The sequence below is a fragment of the Rhopilema esculentum genome, chromosome 19 (genome assembly GCF_057945365.1).
Source record: "Rhopilema esculentum isolate cy_ngs chromosome 19, ASM5794536v1, whole genome shotgun sequence".
NCBI classification, from domain to species: domain Eukaryota; kingdom Metazoa; phylum Cnidaria; class Scyphozoa; order Rhizostomeae; family Rhizostomatidae; genus Rhopilema; species Rhopilema esculentum.
The window spans coordinates 9,518,662-9,544,709 of NC_142833.1; the positions used below are offsets into that span (position 1 = coordinate 9,518,662).

A 26,048-nucleotide genomic window follows, 5' to 3' on the forward strand; every position below is an offset into this window, starting at 1 on the left:
GAATACATATAGTCTATGCCCACTTTTCTACAGGAGACTGATATATAAGTCTCCTGTAGAAAGAATATTTTAATTAGATTTTATTTACTTTACGAACATTTTTTAGCATTTTTTGTAGAACTTTCCAACATTGCCATCCGTACTACGTACTACATATTTTGTTGCAAAAATAAGCCATGGACAAATCCGGAATTACATCCTTTTTAACTTTGGTTGTTTTTTTTCTCAGTTTTTCCTTTTACCTTACGATTGTTATAGTTTTTTCTTGTAAAACCAGGCTAGCCAATTGCAAATTACCTTATAATAGTGAGATTTGTAATTGTAGTTTAAGTTGAGTTGAAAATGAAATGTTTTCATTATTATTATTATTATTATTATTATTAATAAGTAGTTTGAAGCTATTTTACTTATGAAATAAACTCTAGAGTGTCACTTCTCTGAATGTAGTCAGTTAAATCATTTAAATCAAATATTTCTTTCTGACAAAATTAAGGAACAGAGATCTGTGAATGAATTTTCATATAAAAATATCATATTGTTTTAATGAGTAGGGATCACATTATTGGTTGCTTCAAGAAATTTCAAAGCAACGTTCCATAATACATATAACATTGGCCCATTCGCACTACATCTAGAAACCTGACAATGCTAATCTCTTATTGTTCTATCTTCAAAGGCAGCAAGGATTTGTCAGGAAGTAGTTCAATTGCTAGAGTGCGAACAGCAAAATCTGAAATCTGACAAATTGTAACGTTTCGACTAATTGGTCAAAGGTTCCGTCATAGAGCGCTGGAGCATCACAATCTCTTGAAAATCTATGATAACCAGCGGGTGACTCGACGGACATGCCAGAATTATGTTAACACCAATAAAAAAGTCCAGGGTGCTATTTGAAATCATATCACGATTAAAAAAGGTACAATTTCTTAATGGCAACCTGATAACGTGTTTGATAACAATATAACATCTCAGAAAACTGCCTAATGCGAACAAGAAGTCTGACAAACTTTGTTAATCATGAAAAAGTTTTTTAATTGGAGTGAGAATATCAGGTTTGACAAACATTATCATATTTGCAGTGCGAATAGGGCTATTTTCATTGCAATTGCATTTAGCTCCTTTCAGTTTCACATATTGAAGCTCCCCTTGATCAGTTGACAGAAGTTTGCATAATCTGTATTGTTCCTTCTCTTCGGAGAATAAATGGTCCTTTCTATTCTCTTTGATCAAATTAAGGGTAATAAATCATTAAGTTATTTTTAAGCGGTATAAAAAATAACCGCTTTCGTTTTGAAACTAAGCAGAAACAAAATAGATTCATCTCAAAGAAGCTTGACCAAAAAGTATCTTGCACCTATGAAAATAACATCTTCTGAATACAAAATATAGCACTGGCGTCTAATTGTTAACAAATCGTATGTCAGTTTTTACCACTCAAAGGCATACAGCAACTGCAGTCGTTGTCATTAGTCAATATATCCAGTTCACCATGACAAAATTTGCCGTTTTTCATTGCGCTCGTATGGTTTGATAGCTAATTAAGGCTTTTCAGATATCTGCCGAAATGATAATTAACAAAATTGTTCCATGCCTTTTCATCTATTTCAGCATCATTTTAACAAATTCTGGAAAAGAAAAGAGCAGGAAATTTTAGCGCTTCAAAAATTCAGAATATTTTGTTTAGCTTTAACATTACGAAAAGTAGTCCTCGCAATTGCAATTGAAGACATCCTTCAGAGAATATGCTAAGTAAGTTCTTATCCTTTAACAATATCCAATTGCAGTGAATAATGATTCCATATTTTTAACGAGATATGTTTTTAAGCACTGTTTTTCGTTTGATACTCCTTGGAGCAGAAAATTTCCGAATAAGAATGGATATTGTAATGGAAATTGTAGTCCGAAGATATAAAACCCACTTATAGATGAAAATAGGCCAATGAAAAAATGTTAGCACATGACAGAAAACTTACCACTAGAGTCCAAAGCTAAAAACAAACTTATTTTGTCAACTCAATAACGTTGTTTTCATTTTAATGAACATGTATTCTAAACTGTCTAGGAAATTATGAGCGGGCTATGCCCACTATAGCTTTTGGTTTATCAGTAAATTTTGCGCGACTGCTGGATTGCTGGTAGGTTTCTACTCCATCTCAGAACTTTGTGGGCAGTTCTGTCGGGGAAGGTGGTTGTAGAGATTGCTTCCTTTTTTGGAAGGAATAACGTAAGTCCTCGAAAAAGCCACCCCCTTCTCCTCGAAAATGCCCCCCTCGAATAAGCCCCCACCCTAGAACTAAAAATTTTCAAAAAGCCCCCTCCCCTCTCGAATAAGTCCCCACTGCTACCGTAAATCCTGGATTTGTCGATTTTTGCCATCTGTTGCTTTTGGTGTTTTATTGAATTGCCACAAAAATTCATACTTTTGGTAGTGATTGATTAAATGTCCATAACAAATTTCCGGCTTAAATATACAAGGTCTTTTATTAATGTCTTCTTACTTAATGTCTACTATAATTTTACAAGCCCCTCCACTTGTACAAGCCCCTCCACTTGTACAAGCCCCCCCCCCCTGAATAACCCATGTAAAATTCGTTTGACGAGGATTATAAAAATGGACCTGGCTTTTGATCGCAGTCAATCACAATCACAAATGATGGTGTTGAGAACACGGAGAACCATTTTCTGCTCTGCCATACTTTTGATGTAAATTGCTTGATCTGCTTGACAGTGTAAATGCATATGCATAATGACAGTGTAAATGCATTGCTATACCATAAACAGTTACCATTTGATTTCAATTCAAAAATTTTTAATGGCAACACTGGAGTTTATCCAGGCCTCCAAACGTTTTGAACAGCTCACGAACAAAAACTGTCAAGTCTCCTCTCTATTTCTTTTTTTTATTTATCGAATTGTCTTTTAATGTAAATTATAATTTTTGTTTATATGTAGTAGGGGGTTAGTCATTATATAATGCTCCTCCTGACCATCCTTGCAATGTAGTATAGCAGTCTTCGTTAGGTACAGTTTTAGGTGATTTGTTTGTAACTTTTTCTATCGAGTAAAACCAAAACAGACGATCAAACATGACCTTCACAAAATCAACAAAAATGCTGACCAAAACCGGTTCTAAAGGACTATCCATATCAACACCAACCTGGCAATACCTGTCATGTGCTTGCGTCGTTTTATTGGCCTACCTTCATTCACAACTGGGAATATATCTGCAAAATTCATACTTTTGAGCCTTATTCTGAGATCTATACTCAGGTATGTCAACCAAAATGCATTAGTATGTATAGCAGTGCCAGCTCTAGTCTGCATTGCTTCAGTTTCTGAAGCTCAAAAACAATACTTTAGCAAAAAATCGCATACTTGAATAAGGTAGTATGCCTTCAGAATTTCAAACCATAGCTGAAAAAATGTAGAATATGCTCATATCTAGAGACTAGCTAAATTCAAGACCACTTAATTCATTTAGGCCAGGTTTAAAAGGTAAGCCAAATAAGCTGCATCTAGATAAGCCGAGATCATCTCCCGCGTGTCGCTTTAGCAAAGAGATAAAAATAATTTCAAATAGATAAGAATTGACTCAGAATCTTCAGAACTTAGCCACGTGTTGTCTAAAACTCCATCTGAAACTTAGCATATGGTCTAGAGCCGTACCACGTGACTGTGATTGCATTAAGCTAGTCTTACTTTACATTTTGTAGCTGCATCAGTCCATTAAAAGATCTGGATAAAACCTGCTTCAAGCTGTGTTTCAAATTTTCTTAGGTGTGTCTGTAGGCTAGAGAGAACTATTTACGCATGTGCTGTAACGAAATAATTGAAGGTTGATGAAAAGAAACATTGTTCAATGTTAGCAACTAATAATATATAACAATGGCTTTGCACCTTCATAATTGATGTGTCCGTCCCCATCAATGTCGGCTTCTTTGATCATTTCGTCCACTTCTTCGTCTGTTAGTTTTTCGCCCAAGTTTGTCATGATATGACGTAGTTCAGCTGCACTTATGTGTCCATTACCATCTTTGTCAAAAACTCGAAATGCTTCTTTGATTTCCTCTTCGCCCTCCGAGTCTATCATGTTCCTTGCCATCATATTGAGAAATTCAGGGAAATCAATTGTGCCATTTCCTGAATTAACAACAACATTTAGTATGCTACACCATTTAAAGGCTACTTTCTGCAAAAAATGTATGACCGACTCTAGGTATCTATTAGAATTTTCGTACATTTGATTTGGGAATTTGAGACTTTCCAGAAGTTTGTACAGTTTGTACCTAGGAAAATTTTCAAAGGGAAAAAGCAATTTGGAAAATTTATCAATCATACCATCAATGTCGACTTCATTAATCATATCTTGAAGCTCAGCCTCGGTTGGGTTCTGTCCCAGACTTCGCATAACATGTCCTAGTTCCTTTGTTGTTATTGCCCCATTACCATCACTGTCAAACAAGTAGAAGGCTTCTCGGAATTCTAAGGGAAATTTGCCATAAAAGTCAAAAAGGTCGTACGATTCGTTTAAGATAACATAAAGAAAAGCGACAGAAAGAAAAGGATGGAAATAGTCGAAAAATTCATTTTTGCAATATGTTTGTGAAAATAAGAAAATAATGAAATTTAAAGAAAAATTTGATTGTTTGATATTTCTAACTTTGAACTTGAAAGAGTTAGAGTTCCCAAGTAAACGTAAAGTTTTTGAAAATGGCTAAAAAGTTCAAATTTCTAGAAAATTGGTTAAAAACAAGAATGCCGAAGAGGAATACCTTCTATCTGTTCTTCATTCAGGGTTTCCGCCTGTAAAATGCGTCATAAATATTGAGTAAACAATGATAAATTGATAATATGATAAATTTATAGTAAAGGAATCATTATTGCAGCCTAGCATCAGAAATAAGATTGTGCGTGAATGGCCATTGCAGCATCAAATTACATCCATAAAGGTAAAACCACTGCCAGTTACCATCGGTAAAGTGGATGGTGCGGCGCATCAATAGCCATTACTTGGCCTTTTGTTGCCCTTTGTCCAGACACTTCGGTCGGTTATTTACCAACTACAAATTTCCCAAACTCGACAAATCGAGCTTGGAAGAGAATGGAGGCATTCCCTCTCCCCGGCTTCTGTGCTACTGGACTTTATCAAAATTTTCTTCAGTAAGCTTTTTGCATTTAAGAAATTTACATTAACTTCATTTTTGGCAGCTTTGCCTTGCCTCTGTAACATAAAATTTACTGGTTAACATGTGATTGGCAGTTTTCTAGAATTGCAAGCTTAATTTCTACTTACTGGTCCACGTCTAGCATACAATGAATGTGACATCATGCCAAGAACCAAACGTTACTCTCGATTTAGCTTGGCATCAGAACCATAAATAAAAGGAATTCCCGATCTTCATGAATAATAGATGCACTCCTTATTTAAACAGTAAAACTGCAGTAATAAGAAATGTTTTGCCTGGATAGTTCACTTTTAAGCGATACAACTGCCTCTGTTGTTGGATGGCGATCTAACAAAATGAATATTACAATGCTAGTGATGCGAAATAGAAACCTAAATTCCAGGTAATCCTAGGGGATAAACTACAGTTATCCCTCAAAGATGAATCTTCTAACAGCCATACGCCCAAAAACTTTAAGAATATCCTTCCATATCCAACCAGCGGATCAATTACCTAAAGGAGAACGGACACTCAAAAATAGCCTGGCTTATTCGATGCAAAATGTGTCGCTGATTTCAAATCTGCTAAAATTTTTCTTCTTAGATTTACTGTTTTTCTGATATTTGCACTTTCATCCGTCAATTGGGTCACAGCCTGGACTCGGGAATTTCCTGAAGCGGAAACAAGATTATTGCCAGAAAATGTTGAAATTCTCGGTGGACGTCACAAGTGACATAGTCCAGTGGCTTGAGGGGGAGCATTACCATCTAGAAGGAGACTTTTCTGGAACCACTTTTTCAGAGGTAGTTTTTGTTGTAGATTTCGAATCTGAGTGTTGATCAGGCCGTTTAGGGGCTTTTCCAAGATAAAGGGGGTTTAAGTCTTTTTAGGGTGGTATCTTAGGGTGGTAAGTCTTGTTTTTCATCATTTGTGCCAATTCCAAATATTGAGGAGGAGGGGGGGAATGAGCTTACACAAAAGTCTATTGTTTACTGTGCTGTTATCGAGTCAGTTATTACGTGCATGAATTATGCAAAAAGCCTTTCTGTATTTGTTTCTTGTAGTACTAATATATTTTAAAAGGTCCTAATGATATGCAATATCCAGACGGAATAATCCTCTGTTTCACAGGGAAGGGTAGCTTGTCAACTTCATTCGTTTGACAGTGTTTCCATGTGCTGCCACATGACCTACTTTGTTGTTTTGGGATTTTGCTGGACTCTTTCTTACAGTTCTGTTTATATTTCACATTGACTAACATTGATTGGAAGATTTTATTGTGGAACCCTTAAAGTAAGGTTCTGTCTTCAGAATCGATTCTTCTCTTTAGACTTTCATCAATGTTTTTACTTCAAGAATATAATCTAAAGCCTATAAAATATCTTAGTTGATGCTAATTACAAACAATACACGACGTTTCCCTTTCATATCTATCTCGGGATGTGAAAGAATCATGTAAATATGGCAAAAAGAAGAGAGAAATGTTTGTTATCCGCTATGGGCATTTAGAATTTGTAAATAAGAACTTAACCCCCCTCCCCCCTGCACTTCGTTCATAGATCTTGCTACCAGGGCTTTAGTAAATCCATTTAAGCGAAAGAAAATTAAGATGAAAAGGCCAAAAAGATAGCACAGAAGCATCCCCTTTTGTAAAAAGAAAGAAGGCTGTGTGTGCTGGAAACCTCTTCCTGAAACTTTCTATAAAGTGCCCGTCTGCAAAAGCAATCAAGGGAAGCAGCAGCCAATTTGTGTGGTGTAGACATCCTCAGCTTGTAGAACACTTAAGCAAGTGCATCCCACAAACTGCTATTGGTCCCTCTGCAATGGAAAGATGAAGAACGACTCTTTGAAGTAGTTGAGTGGCAACAAAAGTAGCTCTTGGTTGTTGCAGAGTTTGAAAACCCCCTCCAAATTTGCTGCACCGGGTTTCCAAGAGGAGAAACGTCACCAATCGAAGCTCTTCAAGCCAACCACGAGGCAGCAGACAAAAGGAAATGCTTTCTGCTACACCAAACGGTGACAAGAAATAACAGTGGCATTACTAAATATATTCTTCTGTCAAGATCTTTGAAGATAGATTTCCCAAATCCTTGTCCCCAATGAAGTTCTAAACCTTGTAGTCTATATAGACAGTGGCAGTGACAAGAATCCAAAGATCTTAGCATTAGTTTCATGCGATTTTTCTTCCCCAGAAAAGGCAACTTTTCTAGGCTTGTATTGTTATAGTGGTATTGTTATTGCATCAGTGATTGTGCTCAAGTCCAATTTCCAGACAAAATGGGTGAGCCGCCCGTAATTCGCCTTTTTTACCACTAGAACGAAACTTTTCTTCAAGAGTGTTGTCACAACCACCCCCGTGCCCTCCCGTGCTCCCCCTCCCTAGCGACGGCCCTGGTGGCTAGAATTTAGTTACAAGACAAGCATCAACTTATATCATGCAGCAGGGTACCCTGGGCACCGATCTCACTTTCATTTGAACTAGAGTGAGTGTTGTACCCAGGTTAGAAGCAGGATGACTCACGCCGGTTTATCCGTTGATTGGAATTTGGAAGCTTACATGGAAGATATTTGTGACCTTTGTGTCAGCAATGATGATAAAACTGCAATTAGTTTAGTTGAAGTCTCTGATGATGAAAATTACGATTAGATGTGAGAGGCTGGGTATATTAATTTGAAAAATTATAAAACAAATTCACGCCCGGTGAAAATGGAATATAATCCGCACAAGTACGACTTTCAACCCGCCTTTACTATTTGATATCACGATACAGTGAACTCGTTTGAAACATTGAAAAACAATTAACTTGCAATCCCGTTTAGAACATCATAGGCATTTCCGCGAATTAGGCCGATTAGGCCAGACAGACAAAGCAGTCTAGACAACGACGCCTCAATCTGAAATGAAATTCTAGTTTTGCAATACCTGAACTCATTCAAATTGTAGCAATAGCAATATTTTTGATAGAAATTCTATATCAGTTTGTACTCCCAGTTTATTCTTTGTTCATAGCATCGTCACTGTTGAGCCATGGGATGACTGTCTGCCCAAGCGGCAGCGCTGGTTAGTAGCAAAAACTCAGACGGCCGAAATGTTCCATTTGTTTCGAAATTAGTGTAATAAAACTCAGATTCAGAACCATTGAAAAAGTCAATTATATGTCAGAAATGCAAAATTAGCTCCTTTCACTTGCACAAGCAGGGCCGCTGGAGGTTTAAGCAGGGGGGGGGGGGCAAAGGGAATAAAAAGGGCACAAACATATATTTTTTCGTAACATTGGTTATTGCCAAAATAGGACAGTTTTCATGGTAATTCAGAAATTTTCAAAAAATAACACGGCTATATGCTTCATTCAGTGGGCACGCACTCTTGGGCATACTTAATTGTATAATTCCTCATGGACGTTGAAGGTTTTTTTTTGGTGTAAACCTTTCGTCAATGCATGATTAATATTATCTTTAAAATTCAATTTACTTTTTATGTTTTGATTTTTAATGTAAGTGGAGATCGTGGTAAGCACGCATCCTTCCCCCGTGCTTATGGCAGGTGCTTTATATTCGTCAAATATTCCAATTAATTACAACATACCAAAAAGAATAATTCCATATTAATGTTATCATTCATATAAAAGTAACAAAAACTTACAAGTTAAACCAAAAATATAGTGTACAAATTTGACAGAAATTATCGAAGTTTTAGGCTTTATCTATTTCAAAGCAAATTTTCAGTCTCTATCTATTTCAAAGCCAGTTTCCATTCTCTATCTCTTCCAAAATTTAGGAAGACAAAAAATAAACAGCTAAATTGTTATCTTTAGACCAATTGAATTTTCCCGAGATTATATACACTGCAAAGTAGTACACTGGTCGACCTACTGTATTCTCTTTAATGAGCACTCCTTTTTTGGGAAAAAAATCTCCAATGAGTGCTCATTATAGATGGTATTGAAAATTCAGATATTCAAGATGCTACGTCAGTGTTAATGCAGATCGACGAGGGTTCCGACTTGGAAGAATCTTGCAAATTTTTAGCTTTGACAAGTATGATGCAAATGCAATATTATATTTTGTAAAAACAATGATCGTTTGAATTTCAAAGCTCAGTTTTTTATTAAGCTACTGTCTTTATTGGTGGATATCTATCTATCTTCAATGAGCACCCCTCTCTGAGGCCAGACAAATAAAATGAGTGACTCCAGCGTTCATTAGAGAGAATGCGGTGTGTAACCGGCTGAGGAACAACTGGCGACACACTGATGAAGTTTTTTTGCCAAAGAGACAGTCTTCTTCGCAGTAGATGTTGTTAGAAAATGAGAATTAAATTGTTTTACTTGGCGTCTAAAGGAAAAATATCTGGCTGTGAAAATAGTACACACGATATTTTTTTCAAAAAAGGGCACTTCTCACACTTTCTCCAAACAGGGGGGCCTGTGCGCCCGTGCACCCCCCTTTTCCCCTCCGGCTACGGCGGCCCTGCAAATCCGTGGCATTTTCCTAAATGTTTCTATAGAGAAACACAATACTTGCTGAGGACATGTCACTTGTGACGACAAAGGCGATCGCCCGCTCGTGACGATTTTCGCCTCGAGTCTCAAGTTGTCGGAACACTTCTCGTTTCTCAACTTCAAACGCATATATTTCAAAAACGGTAACAGTGATTTAAAAATTTTCGATCCCAGAATTTGACACGGGTTATTTTTGATCGTTGATCAGTCTAATTATTGACACGGGTAATTTTGGATCGTGTCAGGTTGACTACTTAAATAACATATAGCACCTGAAAATAGATTGGTAGCACTATTTTTGGTCCACTTCTAATTTCGTTAAAACGAAAAATGTTTCCTAATGTAAAAAAAGGTAAAAAGAGTAGTTCAGCAAGAAACATGCACATGGTGAAATGATATAAAATCTAAAAGAACTGCTCCAGGCAATTATTTATTTTTGATATTAAGCTAAACAATTATCCATCATTTTTAACTCTAGATAACATGTATCTGAAGGAAACAAGTTCTCTGACAATCTAACTTGTAAAGCACATAGTAATTTCATGCCATTTAACATTATGTCTTCAATCTATCACAAGCTATCATCTACTAGCGGTGTATTACAATTTTGGTCGCCTTAGGCTCGATGGAAAAAAAGTTTACATGCCAACTTGCAAACTTTTTTATCAAAATCATTAAATTTTGATATATCTTTTATTAGATTTGAATCATCTGTTTTTATATTCTATCTGATTGTTTATTGTGGTTCGTGATTGCTAGCTCTATCATGCTCCCTCAGAGTTCACAAAATCAAGCTGCGCAGCTGTTCCATTTTGCAAATGGCCGATGAGTGAGAGTATTGTCTTATTTCTTATTTCATACATTAAATTAAACAACCTTTATGAAAAAGCAATTTCTCAAATAATCTGCGTTAGACGCGTCAAACACAGCATTTTCTTTCGAGTCACAGAATACAGAGGATAAAAATACCTTAAAGTAGCTGTGTAATATTGGATGAGTTTAGTTATTTTCTGAACAAAATGTAAATTGGCTAACTTAATGACTATAGTTACTTGTCCTCGGATTTTTATTATTGATTTAAACATTTTAAAATTTAAAAAATTTATGACGACTTTCCAAATACCAAAATGTCATCCAAGCAAAATTAGTTTTTCTTTCGAAATTTTCAAGTTCATAGTTAGCACCGCTGGAAGTACCATAACTGTTAACATGCTTCATAATTTTACATTAAAAAAGGTTTGGTGTTTTCAACTGTTTGACATGAATATCCTTTCCAAATATTGACTCTTTTTTCCGCATTATTGATTTTATTTTTACTTTGTAAATTCATTCCTCTGATAGGAGGCTGCTGGAACATAATTGATCCACCAACCAGCTGCTTTCGACTTTCTGACTAGACTTTCTGCAAATATTTTATGTTGAATTTTTAATACGGAGAAATTTAGATGGCCTTGGACGCTTACTTTGTGCAAAAACCAATTCTATTTCATAAATTATAAAGAGAAGGTTGCAAAGAAATACTAAATTGATTGAAATCAGAAAAGTACTCTGCAAAATTTATTTTACTAAAGTAATATATCTGGCAATTAATTAAATGTTTAGCATTTGAATTAGCTGACATAGGTACAGATGAGCCATCATCCGGTGTTGTCCATTACATGATAAAACTGCAATATCCAATGGTTTTGCAACAATCAGTGATTTTTCAATGTCATTTATGGCCTCCACCAAAGATTTCAAATGAAAGCTGCATGATGAGATTTTCCGTGACAATTCAGAAACCTCGTGAAAATATCCGTGACAACCTCGTAGCCACTGGTACTCATCTCTTTGCGTTGATCATCACTTCAGCATCACCTTGACAAATTCTATTCGAAAATAAAGATGATTAGTGTGAAATCATTTCAAACATTAAAGATTCTCTATTTGAATTACATTTGAGCCCTTTTCACACTGCATAAATTCTTGTTAGTGTCCGTCTTATCAATCTTACCAAGTGTCATCGAATGAAGTGCTTATTTTTTCTTATTTTTTGTGGCAGATTAGCAAGAAACAAATCTTAATCAGTTTAGTTGAAATGGTATCAAATTAGAATACGAGTGACATGAACTATAGAAGCATTTTATTTTCTCGCAAAAAACTTCAGCTCATAACAATCTTGGTCCATACACTAAAAGCGTGGATAGGTATTAAGACTCAAACGTTAGTATTTCACCATTTTTTGTCTACTAAAATGAATGCGAAGGCACTCTTGAAGTAGCCGAAGTTCAGAACTAAAGGCACTCTTAAAGTGACAGAGACAAAGTTTATCGCAGACAAAAGAATGCAAGGAGAAATTTATAGATACATAGTTGAATTAAAAAAAGAAATGAATACCTATAGTCACGTAAGTTACAGAGCCACGTGATCGTTCTATTTTTTTCTACTACCTTTATCGTTAAAACATTCCAGCCATAACAATTTAGCAATTTTAATGTGTAGAAATGAAATTAGGAAATAGAAAATTGAAGAAAATAGAAAAGAAAAAAAGAAAAAGGTAGACGGAGAAGAAGGAGAAAAAAAGAAAAGTTTGCACAAAAAGAGTAAGAAAATATTGAATAAAGGGTAATGACCTTTCTCTTTACAGAAATTAGAAAAATACGACTGTTAGAAAACTAATTACAAGCAAGCCTAAGCATGGTGTTTCTTAGGCTAAATGCCGTAAATATTGATAACATTTACGGCATAGATAACAGCTAAAAGATTGATAACAGCGATAATTTGTTGCTTCTCAAGGATGTTGTAAGGATATTTCACAAAAGCGTCGCTTGTGTCTTCAAAATGTTCTGCATAAAAATTTATAGAAAACAGTAATCATTCTAGAAAACAGGGTGTGACAAGGAAATGGGTTTGTTCCTAAGGGTGTGGTTGACCTTCTATCTCCTTTTGTCGGTAGTCAGATTTTGGCTGGATCCGCCACTGCTTTTTACTTGCCTAAAAATTTTCTGCGAACCTGTCTATTACTGGTTCTCTCCTGCAAATACTATGCCACAAGCATCCTATGTCCAAGGATCAATATGTGTTCCCGATCATTAAAGTAAAAAGGCTTTCCATTTTGATTTCTTCTAGATGTACCATGCTCATGTCATAAAAATTTTTTTTGGTCGGCCTTTTCAATATTACAGTTTGTATGCACTGTTAATCTTCCTGCTTGCCTCATTTGTCTGCAGCAAATCTTACGTGTTTGTCCGTTTTTCGAGAACTGTAAATTGTTTTTACCTGCCATGTTTATATTTTCCATCTTCATGAAATCTGTTCCTGGTTTTTTCAATGTAGCGAAAATAACTGTTTACTGGTCCTTAATAAAGCTCTCGATGTCGTAAAGGCAGAGTATACGCGCTTTGTCCATTTAAATATGTATAACTTAAAATAACTGCCTGATTGCAAATTGTTTGGAAGTTTTCTTTAATAATCCAATTTAGGAAACATTAAAAGCTCTCTGCTCTCTAATCATTTTCTTTTAACTAGGGTCACTAAAACAACGGCTACACGAAATTAATATTTTGAATATTTTGACAATTAAAGACAGCTTAAAGTACATGTAAATATTTCATGTTTCCCATGACGGAAATGTACATGGAGTCATAAAATTTTTCAACTCCAGCAATAATTAATGGCTTTGGAAAAATATACTTTAAAACTAGAGAAAATGCATTTACTTCAATAACGGGCAAGATTTCACAGCATGAAGAATCTCCAACCACTGTGGGCATTTTCGAAACACACCCAATGTCAGAATTGCAAGTTAAAAGGTTACTGTTGTTTTATAAAAGCCTCCTATGAATTATTTGGTACACTAACGCATTTATATTGCATTTCCTATCTAGGTTTACCTTCTGATCAATTATGGAAAATGAACTCAGATAGCTGATCAAAGAGACTTTGTATCCAGTGGCGAAGCTAGCCAAAAATAGTTGATCCTGCTGCATGGACAGGGCCACGCCCTTATTAAATAGGAAACGCCCATGAACATAAATCCTTTTTTGCAGATGAATTTTTACTTAAATTCAGCAAAAAGCAAATTTCAAACTGATGTCTATCTTTTGAAAAACAAACCCATACTTAAAGGCTTGCTTTAGGGTGCTTAGTTTTCAAACAAATCTAAGCCTCTACAGCTGGAGTAAAAGTTCAAACTGGTGATAGCTAATTTTGGCATTAAAGGGGCAGGGGTGATATCTCAAGTTGCATATCATATACTTGTAGTAGTTGAAATAGCAGGGCCTCCGACGAAGGGGGGGGGGCGGGGGGACCTTGCCCCCCCCCCACTTTTTTGCCAAACAATAGAGATTTTTCAAAATCTTTTGTTATGGGTTTTAAATTTTCTCTTGGCCCCCCACTTTTCAACCTTTGTCAGAGCCCATGGATAGTGTAATTAGACTACTCAAGATTGTCGTCTCATGAATCTGACAAATCTAGATACTTTATTTAAATATATTCAATAAACAACAGAGTTCAAAGTCTGTACAGGCAAGTTCACATATTGTGCAAAACAGTTATTCTGCAGCTGATAAATAGAGGTACACTTGAACAATGTGTCGCGTTATCAATAAAAACAACTTCATTAGTCAAACCATTAGACGAGTAAACAATTCAGGTAGAAAAATATACTTTCATACAAGCAGTTCAGCGTTCAGCTCATCGGTACTCAACATAGCAATCAGTCACACAACACCAGTCGCTCGTTAATCTCTTACAAATAGAAAGCCCTGATGGTTAATCGACAAAATAATTCAATGCGTACGATCAAAAGTGATTTGTTGACTGGTCTCGTGGTGCATCAGGTCGGAAACCCTATTGCCAACAAGATCACACCACGGATGACATTGCGGGCGGAAGGATTGAATCTCATTCTGAATGTCATTCTGAGGAATATCGAGCGATTTCTACCATTTAAAGCGAGAGTTTGTTACTGGGTGAAATAATTCTCGACAAACAGTGTGCTAAAGTTTTTTACACCGAAAGAATTTCGGAAATTACTTCATTTGTTCTGGAGATATCGAAGGCTTTTTCGAATCTCATTCTGGCCTCATTCTGGTCATCGATCACAGGGATACCGTTGGTGAATATGCGTTTTTAAAAAGAAACATTTCCAGCCTGTTGTCGCAAAAATTTACAATTTTTCATTACATTTGGCATATTTCGTTGTAACTGTGATGATTTTATGAAAATTCCTGGTTTTGAGCATCAATTCGGTGATATGGAGTGGTGTTGTTTACGTCTAGAGGGCCTAAAGGATTGAATCTCATTCTGAGGAAAATCGAGTGAGTTCTACCAGATAAAGAGAGCTTTCGTTGTCAAATGAAATCATTTCGGATAATTCACGTATTGTACTTTTTTACACAGATAAAGATTTTGAGAATTGCCTCTTGTTTTTGGAAGAGGTCGTTGATTGTTTCGTGCCCGGCAAAATACCCTTTTTTCGACCATAGGGACCCCATACGTAGACAGGAAACAACGTGAAAATTTCGCCCGCAATTCTCAGTTTTTTTGTTTAAAAAGATGCTGAAAGAATCATTTAGACAAGACGAAATTGTCAAATCAAACATCAGAAATATGTTTAAGACAGTTTTAGTCTTTCGTGGTTCGGATTGAATCTCATTCTGTATGTCATTCTGATGTCGAATCTCATTCTGAATCTCATTATCATTCTCTGTCTGAACAGCTCCCGAGATGGAGCAGGACTGCTCTATGTTCTAGACTATTGTCAAGCAGGACTAAGACCCCGTTTACACGAGAGCGGATCCGAACCGGATCGGATCCAAAAGAGTACGGATAGGCCTTCCGCTATCCGAACACTTTTGGGATCGCTTTCAGAGGTGATCCTGTATGGTTCCGATCTGGACCGGATCCTGTGTAAACGAATTGATCTGGTCCAAATCGGATCCGTCAACGTTAACTGTCGAGAGTGAGACAGAATATTTTTCAGTTCAAGGTAATTTGAATATGTAATCTGTGGCTTTTTTGCGCCAGAAAACCGAACATCAAGTTAATAGACTACTGCGTTGGAGAATTATTGCGAAACCTTGACAATATGTCGTCGTACTTTGTCCTCGTATTTTCCCAATCCTGCCCATCTGCAAGCTTTCCAGTTTCCAGTCCAATACTACATTAAAAAGTAGCGCAGTTTCCTCTTCAGTCTACGGAAATTTACCCTTTTTAGCGTTACCTCCATCCATGTTCAGGTTGAACTGTGAAACGCCATATGCGCGCCACTATTCGAAAAGCGCATGCGCGTAACCAATTGAATTCATCTGGATCCGTTCCTGTGTAAACGCAAATGGTTCTTGATCGGATCCCGTGTAAACGCATTGCCATTTCAGGGATCGGATCCAAAAGTATCCGGACACTTGTGGATCCGATCTGGTCCAGGTCTCGTGTAAACGGGGTCTAAAATTACAAAAGCCTGTTGTGAAGCAGGACCAAACATAGGGTATCACAGGGTTGTCGTAGTAAAGAACAGGACCTTCAAATTAGCACGGGATGGCTGTATCAGCTGGCGGAACTGGGGACTGTCTATCAAATAGAATTTGATACTTCTCTATTGTGAAGCAGGACCAGCAGGACCTTTGGCTTCGCCACTGTTTGTATCATCATAAAGGCAATGTATGCAAGAGTCCTGTTGTCTTTCTTTTCAGCGAAACAAGCACAATATAGATGAATTCTACCAGTTCTCTTTAAATTCATTTTTCTTTCAAACAGTCAAAGTTGTGTTTTGCCACCATCAGATATTTTTTTGGGGCACTTTTACCATGATAGTTTGACTGATTCAAACTTTTCAAATATTATCAGCACCTAAGGTACCCAAAAAGCTACTGGGAAGAACGAAGATGCTAAGCAAATCCGTCAGCTTGAATAATGTAAGACCAACCCACTGAAAGTTCAAAGAGAAGAGCGCTTGAAAATTGGGCTACGATGTAGAAGCTTCCTTGAATGTAAAAGGTAAGAAAAGAAGCCTGTAAGGTTGAAACGTATAAATCAAGTTGACTGAAGAAAGGGTCACAGCATGGTTATTATGATTTTCTCCAAAACAGACGGCCATGAAAAAGTCATTTAAAAAATTTGCAAAATGGACTATTCAGGAGAATAGAAAGAGGAACAAATGATGCCAAAATACATTCCCACTAAGTTATAGGAAATGAAGTGTTTCTTTCAATTAATGACTCATGCTAGGAAAGTAAAAGGGGAAACCAGTGAATTGAAAATAGGTACGCAAGATTAGGCCCAAGCAAAACAGGCTACGAAATGATACCAAAAATTGTCAAAGGTCTTTGAAAAAAATTTGATTAGAAATGCAATAAAGTCATACCTTGACTGTCAATGGCAACTTCAGTACTAAAGTACTCTAGCTCTCTAACCTAAATGAAGACTTTAGTCGTGGGAGAATCAAAGTTTGCACCTGATTCTAATAGTATATCCAAATAGCTGATAGTGTGCTTCTAGGAAGAGCAACGGGTGCAAAAAACCTGATTTCTCATCTAACCGAGTTGATAGGGTCTCAACTTTCTGGCGCTCACAGCGGAGGCAAAATCGAGACCACTTGACTTTAACTACGGATGCTCAGATTTTGGCGCTACGCCCGCGCGCCCAAAAAATGTCAAATGGAAATCGGCCTTAACCGAGTTGATCTCGACGGTTTCATGTACTTTCGAGCATGGAGATTTAGAATCAAAGATGGGACCAAAAAAATTCTGTCTCAGTATCTCGTGATTGATGACGTCATCGATCACGAAAAAAACAGTCGTAGTTACCATATATATTTAAAATAAATAATTGGCAGGACTTGACCTGCGTTTGGCTAAACGTCGTTGATCTTATTTTGTTCGATCGCTCAGTTATGGCCTATAAGCTTAAGAACATAATCAGCCTTGAAAGTCTTTGGTACAAATTTGAGCTAAGATCAACGCACTTAAGCAATGCAACCAACAAGAATTTGCCAAGATCTTCAGATCCCAAGACTAAATGCAGAACACGTGAATAAGCGCTTTAAATACTTGGCTCTAAAAATATGGAACGAAAAGTCTGTTGATATACGAGAGGCCCTTACAAGAACAAAAGCAAGAAAACAAAAGAATTTGATTTTTCGAAGCGTTCACAGGAGAACGCCGAAAACGTTTCGTTTCGATTAAGAAAGTGGACGGCTCTTAAAAGTTAGCAGTAATGTGGAATGAAATTTTATCGAGCGAATTTGCAATTTTGCAAACATTTTTTGCTCCCGTTCAATTGGATGGACGTTTATGCGCATTTTTACACGAAATTTTGGCTACTTTTATAAAAAGCGCTTCTTGCACTGTTGTCAGTTTCGGGTTCCCTGACAAATCTGTTACACTGTTAATGCTGAATAGAATAATTTACTGTTGGAAAAGATCAAAATTGTTACGGCTTTTGGAGGCCTTTGGGACATCGTAGACGAGAAAAGAGAACGATGAATTTGTGGATTTAGCCCTCAAAAAGTTATTACTTGGTGGGAACATTTCAAGCGCGACACCTTTATTTCAAATTGATAGGGAGTAATTAAAATCCAGTGTAAAGGTTTAAATGGCAGATCGCTGACAGTTAAAGCAAAACTTGAGGTGTACAATTATTTTTTCATACCGTTTATGACGTACGGAAACGAAACCTGAACACTGTAAGATCGTCAAATAAAGTCTCTCAGATCCGTCCAACAGCGTCACTTGAGAACCGTTCTTATAATAAACCGGTACCATAAGATCACAATAGATGACGTACTGGACCACACTGGATCTTAACCTACAAACATTGAGATCACTCTCATCAAGAACGGATTTCAATTGATTGGCCATGTTGCACGTATGCCAGATGAATGGCCTGTTAAGGCTTTAATGCAGAGCAAGAGGAAGACTCGAGATTGGTGGTGCACACAACACACGACGAAAGACTGTGTGACAGCAACAAGCCTGGAAGAGACTGGTATTCGAGATCTGTGACATGATAGACAGAAACAGGCAGAAATGACGATACGCCACGAGGGAAAAGCAAGAAGAGACATCCAACCTCCAGAATGTTTCAATTATCTTATTTTTTCATTCATCGTTCGTATCGGGTTTTAAGTCGTGTTTTATATTCGTAATAACATATTTGCATTAGATGGCAAGGAACCATGGATGTTTCTCGAATATTTACAACTTCAGAGATATATATGAGATTCAATAGATCGGGGAGAGGGGGTGGTTCCGTTTCACCATCAAAAGTCTCTCGTTTGCGTGTTGTGGTGGCAATTGTTTTGTTTTTGTGTTTGAATTACAAGTGTCGCCTGTGTGCCTTGGGCTTTAATAAAGCTCAGAAAGTGAGAATTTTATGAAACTTTAAAGGTATTTATGATGAATCTTATTTTTTTCCAATTCTCGGTGGGACTTTTTCGTAAAAAAACCTCCCGATCAGGCGTATCTTCAAATATGGTCTTCAAAAAGTATATCTCGCATGGTAGTTTTTCGTCTCTGGCGTACTTCTCTTCCGATTGCGCTTAATTCAGATTCACCCTGTTGTTTCTCTTGTATAGATGCTTCCCATTTGCATTACATATTTATTTGTGGGATTACTCCCTCCTCAATCCATACATCAGCTTGTATGAAATATCAATTGCTATAACTAGATACAAACCTGTACGACGAGAAACAAAAAAAGGATGTAACATAAATAGAAGAAAATGGAGAAAGCAGGCTTCCCCATAACAAATAGGGCAGCTACTACGAGGGACTGTTGATCTTCTGTGGAAGATAAAATGAAGAAATGGTTTTGCAATCATATTGAAAAACCACGGCATTGGAGTTCAAATGAAACAATTTACAAGGCATAGACATCATATAAAGACTTGGAACAATCTGGTGAAACTAGCCAATTGTTGTTTTGCTTGACACATTGTGTTGACAACTACCTATTTGACACTTTCCTTTGAACTAATTGAACAAATTGAGTTGACTTTCGTTCGAGAAAGAGCCTAATCTAGGTAAGCCTGCGTATTATTTCTTCTCTCAATCTTTTGACAAAAAAACAAATTATGAATTGTGCTCCTTAGTATTTTCTATGCCTGAAGAAAACAAACAGAAAGCGAAGTTGCCATACCCACTAAAGCACCCCATATAGCTTACAGATAGCCACCCTCGCTAAACTTTGCTCGCCGTCAAAAGTTGAGTACACAATAGTTGAGTAAAGTGATTAGTGAAATGTCTAGTCAATTTGCCAGGAATGAATCAGTTACAGCATATGGAAAAAACGAAGAAAACGTTTCAGACATTTTCTTCAGACCAACTGACACGAACAAGACAGCCGGAATCTTCTAGTCCACATATCTTTTTTCTAGAACACTTTGCTCTACTCACTGCAAATAGGCAAAGGTTGAAACAGCATAACTTACCTTCATAATTGATATGTCCGTCCCCATCAATGTCGGCTTCTTTGATCATTTCATCTACTTCTTCGTCTGTTAGTTTTTCGCCCAAGTTTGTCATGATATGACGTAGTTCAGCTGCGCTTATGTGTCCATTACCATCTTTGTCAAAAACTCGAAATGCTTCTTTGATTTCTTCTTCGCCCTCTGTGTCAATATTGTTCCTTGCCATCATATTCAGAAATTCAGGGAAGTCAATTGTGCCATTTCCTGTAAAAATTTAAAAGTCTTAGCGTTTCACTAAAAAGGGGACTTAATACTTCACGGTGTCAACCCCTTTTTCTACGTGTGGTCTATGGCTTTTCGAATGTGGATGCATTTTCACAATAACATGCAATCAATGAACATGCTAAATACAGCTTGAACCAACTCAATAGCTTGCTCTGCTAACGAAATAAGAATTTGTTATATATTTACTTGTAGCAATTTTCCCCTTTTCCTATCAGGTTTTGCAATCACTGTCATCTCTTTGCATTTTGATTCATTGCGGATAAAGACTTTTGGCTGATTTTTGCACGGTTTTGTTCTTTTCTTGGACCCCCGTTTTAGGCCCCCTCAAAAGGAAATTTTAAGTCAATACTTATAATGTTGAAAAAGACAAATTATGCCAAAACACCAGTTTTAACAGAAGAACAATTTAGGCATTATCATATAGGGGTCATAATCACTTTATCCTTTGCTTTGTAAAATACTGTGTATATTTTGTAATTATATCGTTATAAAAAGTAATGTAACAGTCATATTTTTTTAAAGCAACGAACGTGCAACTTTATCAGAATTATTTGACAAGAAAATGCATTTCACAGCCAAAGTAAACCGTTATTTTACTTAAAAACCTAAGTACTGAAATGCTATCATAAAAACATCTACTCAAACAATCTACTCAAGAAACAAGAAATTATTTCAAAAAAGCGATCAAAAACTAAAGAAAGAAACTGTGTCATACTGATCCTACAGAAATTTATTAAACAAGAAACTGATTTATTTGACAAAGCCATAACCTTCATTTTCAGCATAAATCCAGGATCAACATTCTATTAAAAAGTGAATATCGCATATTGTTATCGGGTAGATGTTTCTGCATGACTTCTGTAGCATGAACAAGCACCCTTATAATGTTCGCAAGAATATAGATTTTAAGCTATATTGTTTAGTTTTGTGTCGGCGTTAATCTTACCGCATTGAAAAATGTCTGCTAATCTTTGAGCCTGCCAAAAAACTTAGCCATCTTACCGTCAACATCGACTTCGTTGATCATGTCCTGCAAATCAGCTTCTGTTGGCGATTGACCAAGACTTCTCATAACATGTCCCAATTCTTTAGTTGTTATTGAACCGTTACCATCACTGTCAAATAGATAGAAAGCCTCACGATATTCTAGAAGAAATTAAAAGGGCAACTTATCAATATCTTCAGAGCATTTGCTATTTTCAAATGTCATTCTCCAAATCAATTCGAGTGGAGACTCTCAATTCTACTGCCACTCAACATTGCAACTTCTGTAAGTACTGTCCCAGCTCTCTTATTCTATTAGTCAATGCGCAATTCGTAGTAATGTTATAACAAAGATTTGTACGCTTATGAGTATTCGTAGGTATGTTATAACTACCCTTCATAAACCAGCTACTGGTCAGGGCATTTGAAGAAACTCCTTGGTTGCAAGTGTTATGCTGCAAAAGTATGAAGGTATCTACATTTCTTTAACAGTAATGAGTTGGATCCAGCAGATAATTCTCAAATGTCAAGTTAATAATTGGGGCATTGGGTTAATGTTGTTCTAAATTTAAGCCTCAGTAGCGCAATTTTGGTACAGGCAAGATCTTTAGGTTTGATGTGCGAACTTTACATCGATGATTGAAGTGCATCAAACGTAAACGGTAATGATTTCGGCCATCTTAAAAAAAGGGCCTTAGTTGTGGTCAAGGAGTTTTGCCTTCAAATACATTGTTAACCATGTATGTTAATTGTCATGCATGTATGTCAAAAAATTTGTTAACCATCCTGGAGTATATGGTTTTTCGTAAAGCAAAATGAGCCTCCCATTGGATTCATTCGACTATATCTATTGCAATCTTGATTTGCAGAATAAAGGAAGAGGCAGCATCGGTTATAAGGTGGATCTCAATTTTGGTAAAGTAATTGTTAAATTTTTTGACAACCTTGTAGTTGCTTTTGAACCTAACTACGGGATGATGGAAAGATACTGTGGTAAAATTAAGGAGAGCATTGAAATTTATTGTTCCAGAATTGATTTCATTTATCACTATAAAATAGGTAGAGTTGATCTTACAAACATGTTGGTCAGTTCATACTGGTATCTAAAGGGACCTGGTAGAAACATGGAGGTTAATGCTTGGCTACTCTAAATGAATCGTGGCTCTTGGCTGGCCCTTGGGCAGCTCATGCCTGAAAGCACCCATTTATTGGACTTTGTTAAAATACCATAGTTGTGAATATGAGTCACGGAACTAAAAACCCTGAAATATGCCAATGTTATTTACTGCCTCATTAGGAAGAGAAAGGGCAGGAAGAAAACTCTTTACCGTTTGTGTTCCCTTTTTGTCGGGTAAACAGCAATTGGTAAGCTGCAATAAGCAAAGAGGGGCATCCTTAACTACTGTTACAGTAAATTTTCTTTCACTGCAGATGGCAACCTTAGCTTCCCCGAATTCAATTACTAGCATCATGGGAAGGTAGATGTAGACTATGATTTTTGCTCCTTCATCCGTCAAAGGTTTAGTGCTAAGAGGATTGGAGTAATTTTCAAAATAAAGCTCTAAATTGGATACGGGTCTTTGCATTCTTTGTCGGCCTAATTTCAGAAGGAAACGATTGAAAATAATTTTGGAGATTTTTAGGGGTCATAAGATAATAAACTTCTGATTGGCTTTTTACGATCCTCAACTGGTTATATATTCCTAAACTAGCACATTCTTTAATTGTTTTGACGTTCTATAACTTGCAGAGTGTCAGATGAAAAGCTTTTGTGTATCTTGTGTCTTTTTCTAAACAATTTTTAGAAATAAAATATATGTTGCATTTCAAAAACTGCAGAATTATCAGATACATCGATCTGCACAAAGAAAAACCGGGACGCAGACGGAGATAAGAAGAGAAAGAAATAGTCCCAAATGCTGTCCAAACGCAAAAAGAGCGAACAGTTTTCTGTAGGCCAAAATGTTTTTGTAAAATCCTAAAGAAGTTATCTAAAAGGAAAAGATAGATACCCTACGAATATCATTAGACAATGGTGTAACACAGTTTAGGGCACCTTACGGCTTCCAACTAAAAGGGGCCCCCAAATTATTATCTTATATCAATGTTTTTAAAACGTCACTAAAATTCATCAAAGTTTTTAAAAACTTTTAAGTTCTTCTTTAACTTAGCTTCCCCCTAGTTAATGAGAAAAATTATCATTTGTCCATTTTGCTATGGTATTTGACATGGTCTACATTGTTGGGTGGAACTTTCTTGCAGACGGTAAATAGGGGCGCTGTTTCAGATTTTTCGGTGGGCCCCAGATGTCTCCTTTACACCTCTGCATTACGCCAGTGAATTATTGCGAAAAATAGCGTATGTACATGCTGCCTTCCACGCCCATCAAGAAGGGAAGGAGGAAGGCGGGCAATTACTCCTAGGAAAGTGGCCTTCCGGTCGCCTTTCCGTTATATTTACATAGGCCTTTAAAATCCTTTTTTAGAAATATGCAAAATTGAGCTATCTTCACCTTTACTTCCAACCACTGAAAAGTCTTTACAAAACTCTCTGGGCAATAGCCTTTCCTTTTAAAGATTAAAGAAGTATATCAATCTTCAACAAATTTTTAATACCAAAATAGAAGCTTTTAACTTTCAGTTTTTTTAGACGTCAATCCTGAACGCTTTATAAATGTATAATTTGTTTCACACGGCTTTTCAATGGATCAAGTTGCTGATGAAAAATTTCGTCTTTTATCGCATACTGCTGTTACCATTTAATGATTATTCTCCAAAATCTATGTTTTCTACGATGAATCACATGCAAGATACCCGTAATTTTGAATATAACCTTGGATTTTACAAAAGTGAAATCCTATCTTGATGACCAAGTTCCATATTTAGCATTTTAATGACAAGAATGCTACATTTAGCAATAACACTATGTACAAAGCTAAACGTTCTTTTTTATCATTGCATGGCGGTATAACGTACAAAATTGAGATCTTAATCTATTAGATTAAATCTTTAACGTTCTATTTGTGAAAATGAAACTTGAAAGTTACCTTCAATATCTTCCTCATTCAAAATGTCTGCCTAAAAGTAGAAGAAGCACTAAACAATTTAATATGGTGGTTATTATAAGGATCGAAATTCAGAGGTTACAGCTGGATTTACATTACTAAATTAACATTGTTTTACTATTTGTCCAAGCCACTTATTTTTCATGTCTCTTGAATGTAATTGATGAAAAATAAGATGGCGTTTGATGGATATTGAACACCAAGAGATTTTTGACAACTCTCCTTGGCGTGACAGTTGACATAAACCTTTCACCTAAGTTAACCTTGCAGTTATTTATTGCTTTGGAAAAAGTACTAGCAAGCCTTTAAGGGCAGCAACAGTTATGGCTGCTAGAAATTGTAAGCGAATTGGAAGATATAAATCTTTTCTGTTGGGCTAGATAAGTGATGAACATCTGTGAGAGTAAACAAAGAATGCGGTTCATCTTAACTGATCAAGTTCGCATATGCCAAGGACTAATTTGAATGACTTCCAGTTAATTAAATTCAAATTTGAAAAGAACGGAGAATGAAAAAGTTACATGAAATAACACTTAGAAGAGTACAGAATGCCAATTATGAAGCTTTTCTGCTTAACACTTAACACTAATACTTGCCATTTGCGCAGAGTGGCCAGTCTGTTTTCTTCAAGAAATTTCCAACAGAAATTTTTTGTCCATTAACATACAAAGTTGCAAAAGACTACTGTTGGAATTCATTGTAAAAACGCAGCCCTTAATAGTTGATAAGCTGGTTTCAGAGGTGTATTGTTAGAGGATGTCTGCCACTAAGCTTTAAATGTATTGAAGCTTTGTCGCTATCAAATACCTTCAATGCATCATAAGGCTTTTATTTTTGTTGCAAACATCTGCTGCTCAGCTGAGGATAAACTTCACGTGATCATCGGCTGAACGCAATAGCTAGAGCGAGCTTAAATGTTATATTGAACAGTTCCTTTAGTAACGCATCATTTTTAGTAGTAAAAAAATTGTAATTGCAGTATGCAGCTTTAAAATTTCTACTTTGTCAGAGTAATGTCTTTCTTGGAAAGCTTAAAATTCTTGAAAGCACAATTCCACCCTGCAATTTAAGATTGCCAAGAATTTTCTTTTTAGTCTGGTACTAGATCAAAGCCTTTAAAAAGATAAATCGAGAAGGCTTAACGAATCAGCACGGTACCAGTCAGTTTTATTGGATGAATTATAAAACGATGACGAATGGGTATAACGGAATACTCTGGAGCTACTATAACATGTTTAAAATCTTCATACGAAATGTCCACAAATCTAAATTTCTCTCACTAAAGCTTTAGTATTCCCTTCCAAAATAAAAACGAAAAATCACAATCGATAAGATAAATAATCCGATAAAAAACAGGAACAAAGAGCTACGTTGCTGAGATTGTTTGAATCTTATTATTAAATTTTGCAAGTTTTCGATAGATCATTCAAAATTTTCTGAATTTCATTGCTACTGTCTTAATCAATAAAAATTCTCAGTTTGATACATGCTTGTTTTAATGGTGCTATAGAATTTCATTTTCAATTTTTTTAGAAATTAAAAAAATTGCACCAAATAAAATTTCAAAATACAATGTAAGCTTTTTGCGTAAATAGAGCAATAACGAACATAGCGTATTGCCAGGCAACCAAACTTTTCGAATACTATTTGTACTTTCC

General features: G+C 36.2%; 2 protein-coding genes across 2 annotated transcripts; both read right to left on the bottom strand.

Annotated features, from left to right (window-relative positions):
• Window positions 1-1,330: 1,330 nt before the first annotated feature.
• Window positions 1,331-5,535, bottom strand: LOC135688526 (uncharacterized). The gene is made up of 5 exons (XM_065205415.2): window positions 5,294-5,535; window positions 4,773-4,803; window positions 4,339-4,482; window positions 3,898-4,140; window positions 1,331-1,625 (listed from the first exon to the last, which is right to left on the bottom strand). The coding sequence occupies exons 1-5, from the start codon at window positions 5,327-5,329 to the stop codon at window positions 1,600-1,602; spliced, it is 480 nt and encodes a 159-aa protein (XP_065061487.1). The 5' UTR covers window positions 5,330-5,535; the 3' UTR covers window positions 1,331-1,599.
• A 5,661-nt stretch (window positions 5,536-11,196) lies between these two features.
• LOC148958029 (neo-calmodulin-like) lies at window positions 11,197-25,129 on the bottom strand. Its single transcript, XM_089114075.1, has 5 exons — window positions 24,983-25,129; window positions 24,373-24,399; window positions 21,345-21,488; window positions 20,079-20,321; window positions 11,197-11,535 (listed from the first exon to the last, which is right to left on the bottom strand). Exons 1-5 carry the CDS (start codon window positions 24,987-24,989, stop codon window positions 11,510-11,512), a joined length of 447 nt encoding a protein of 148 aa, XP_088970201.1. The 5' UTR covers window positions 24,990-25,129; the 3' UTR covers window positions 11,197-11,509.
• Between the last annotated feature and the right edge of the window lie 919 nt (window positions 25,130-26,048).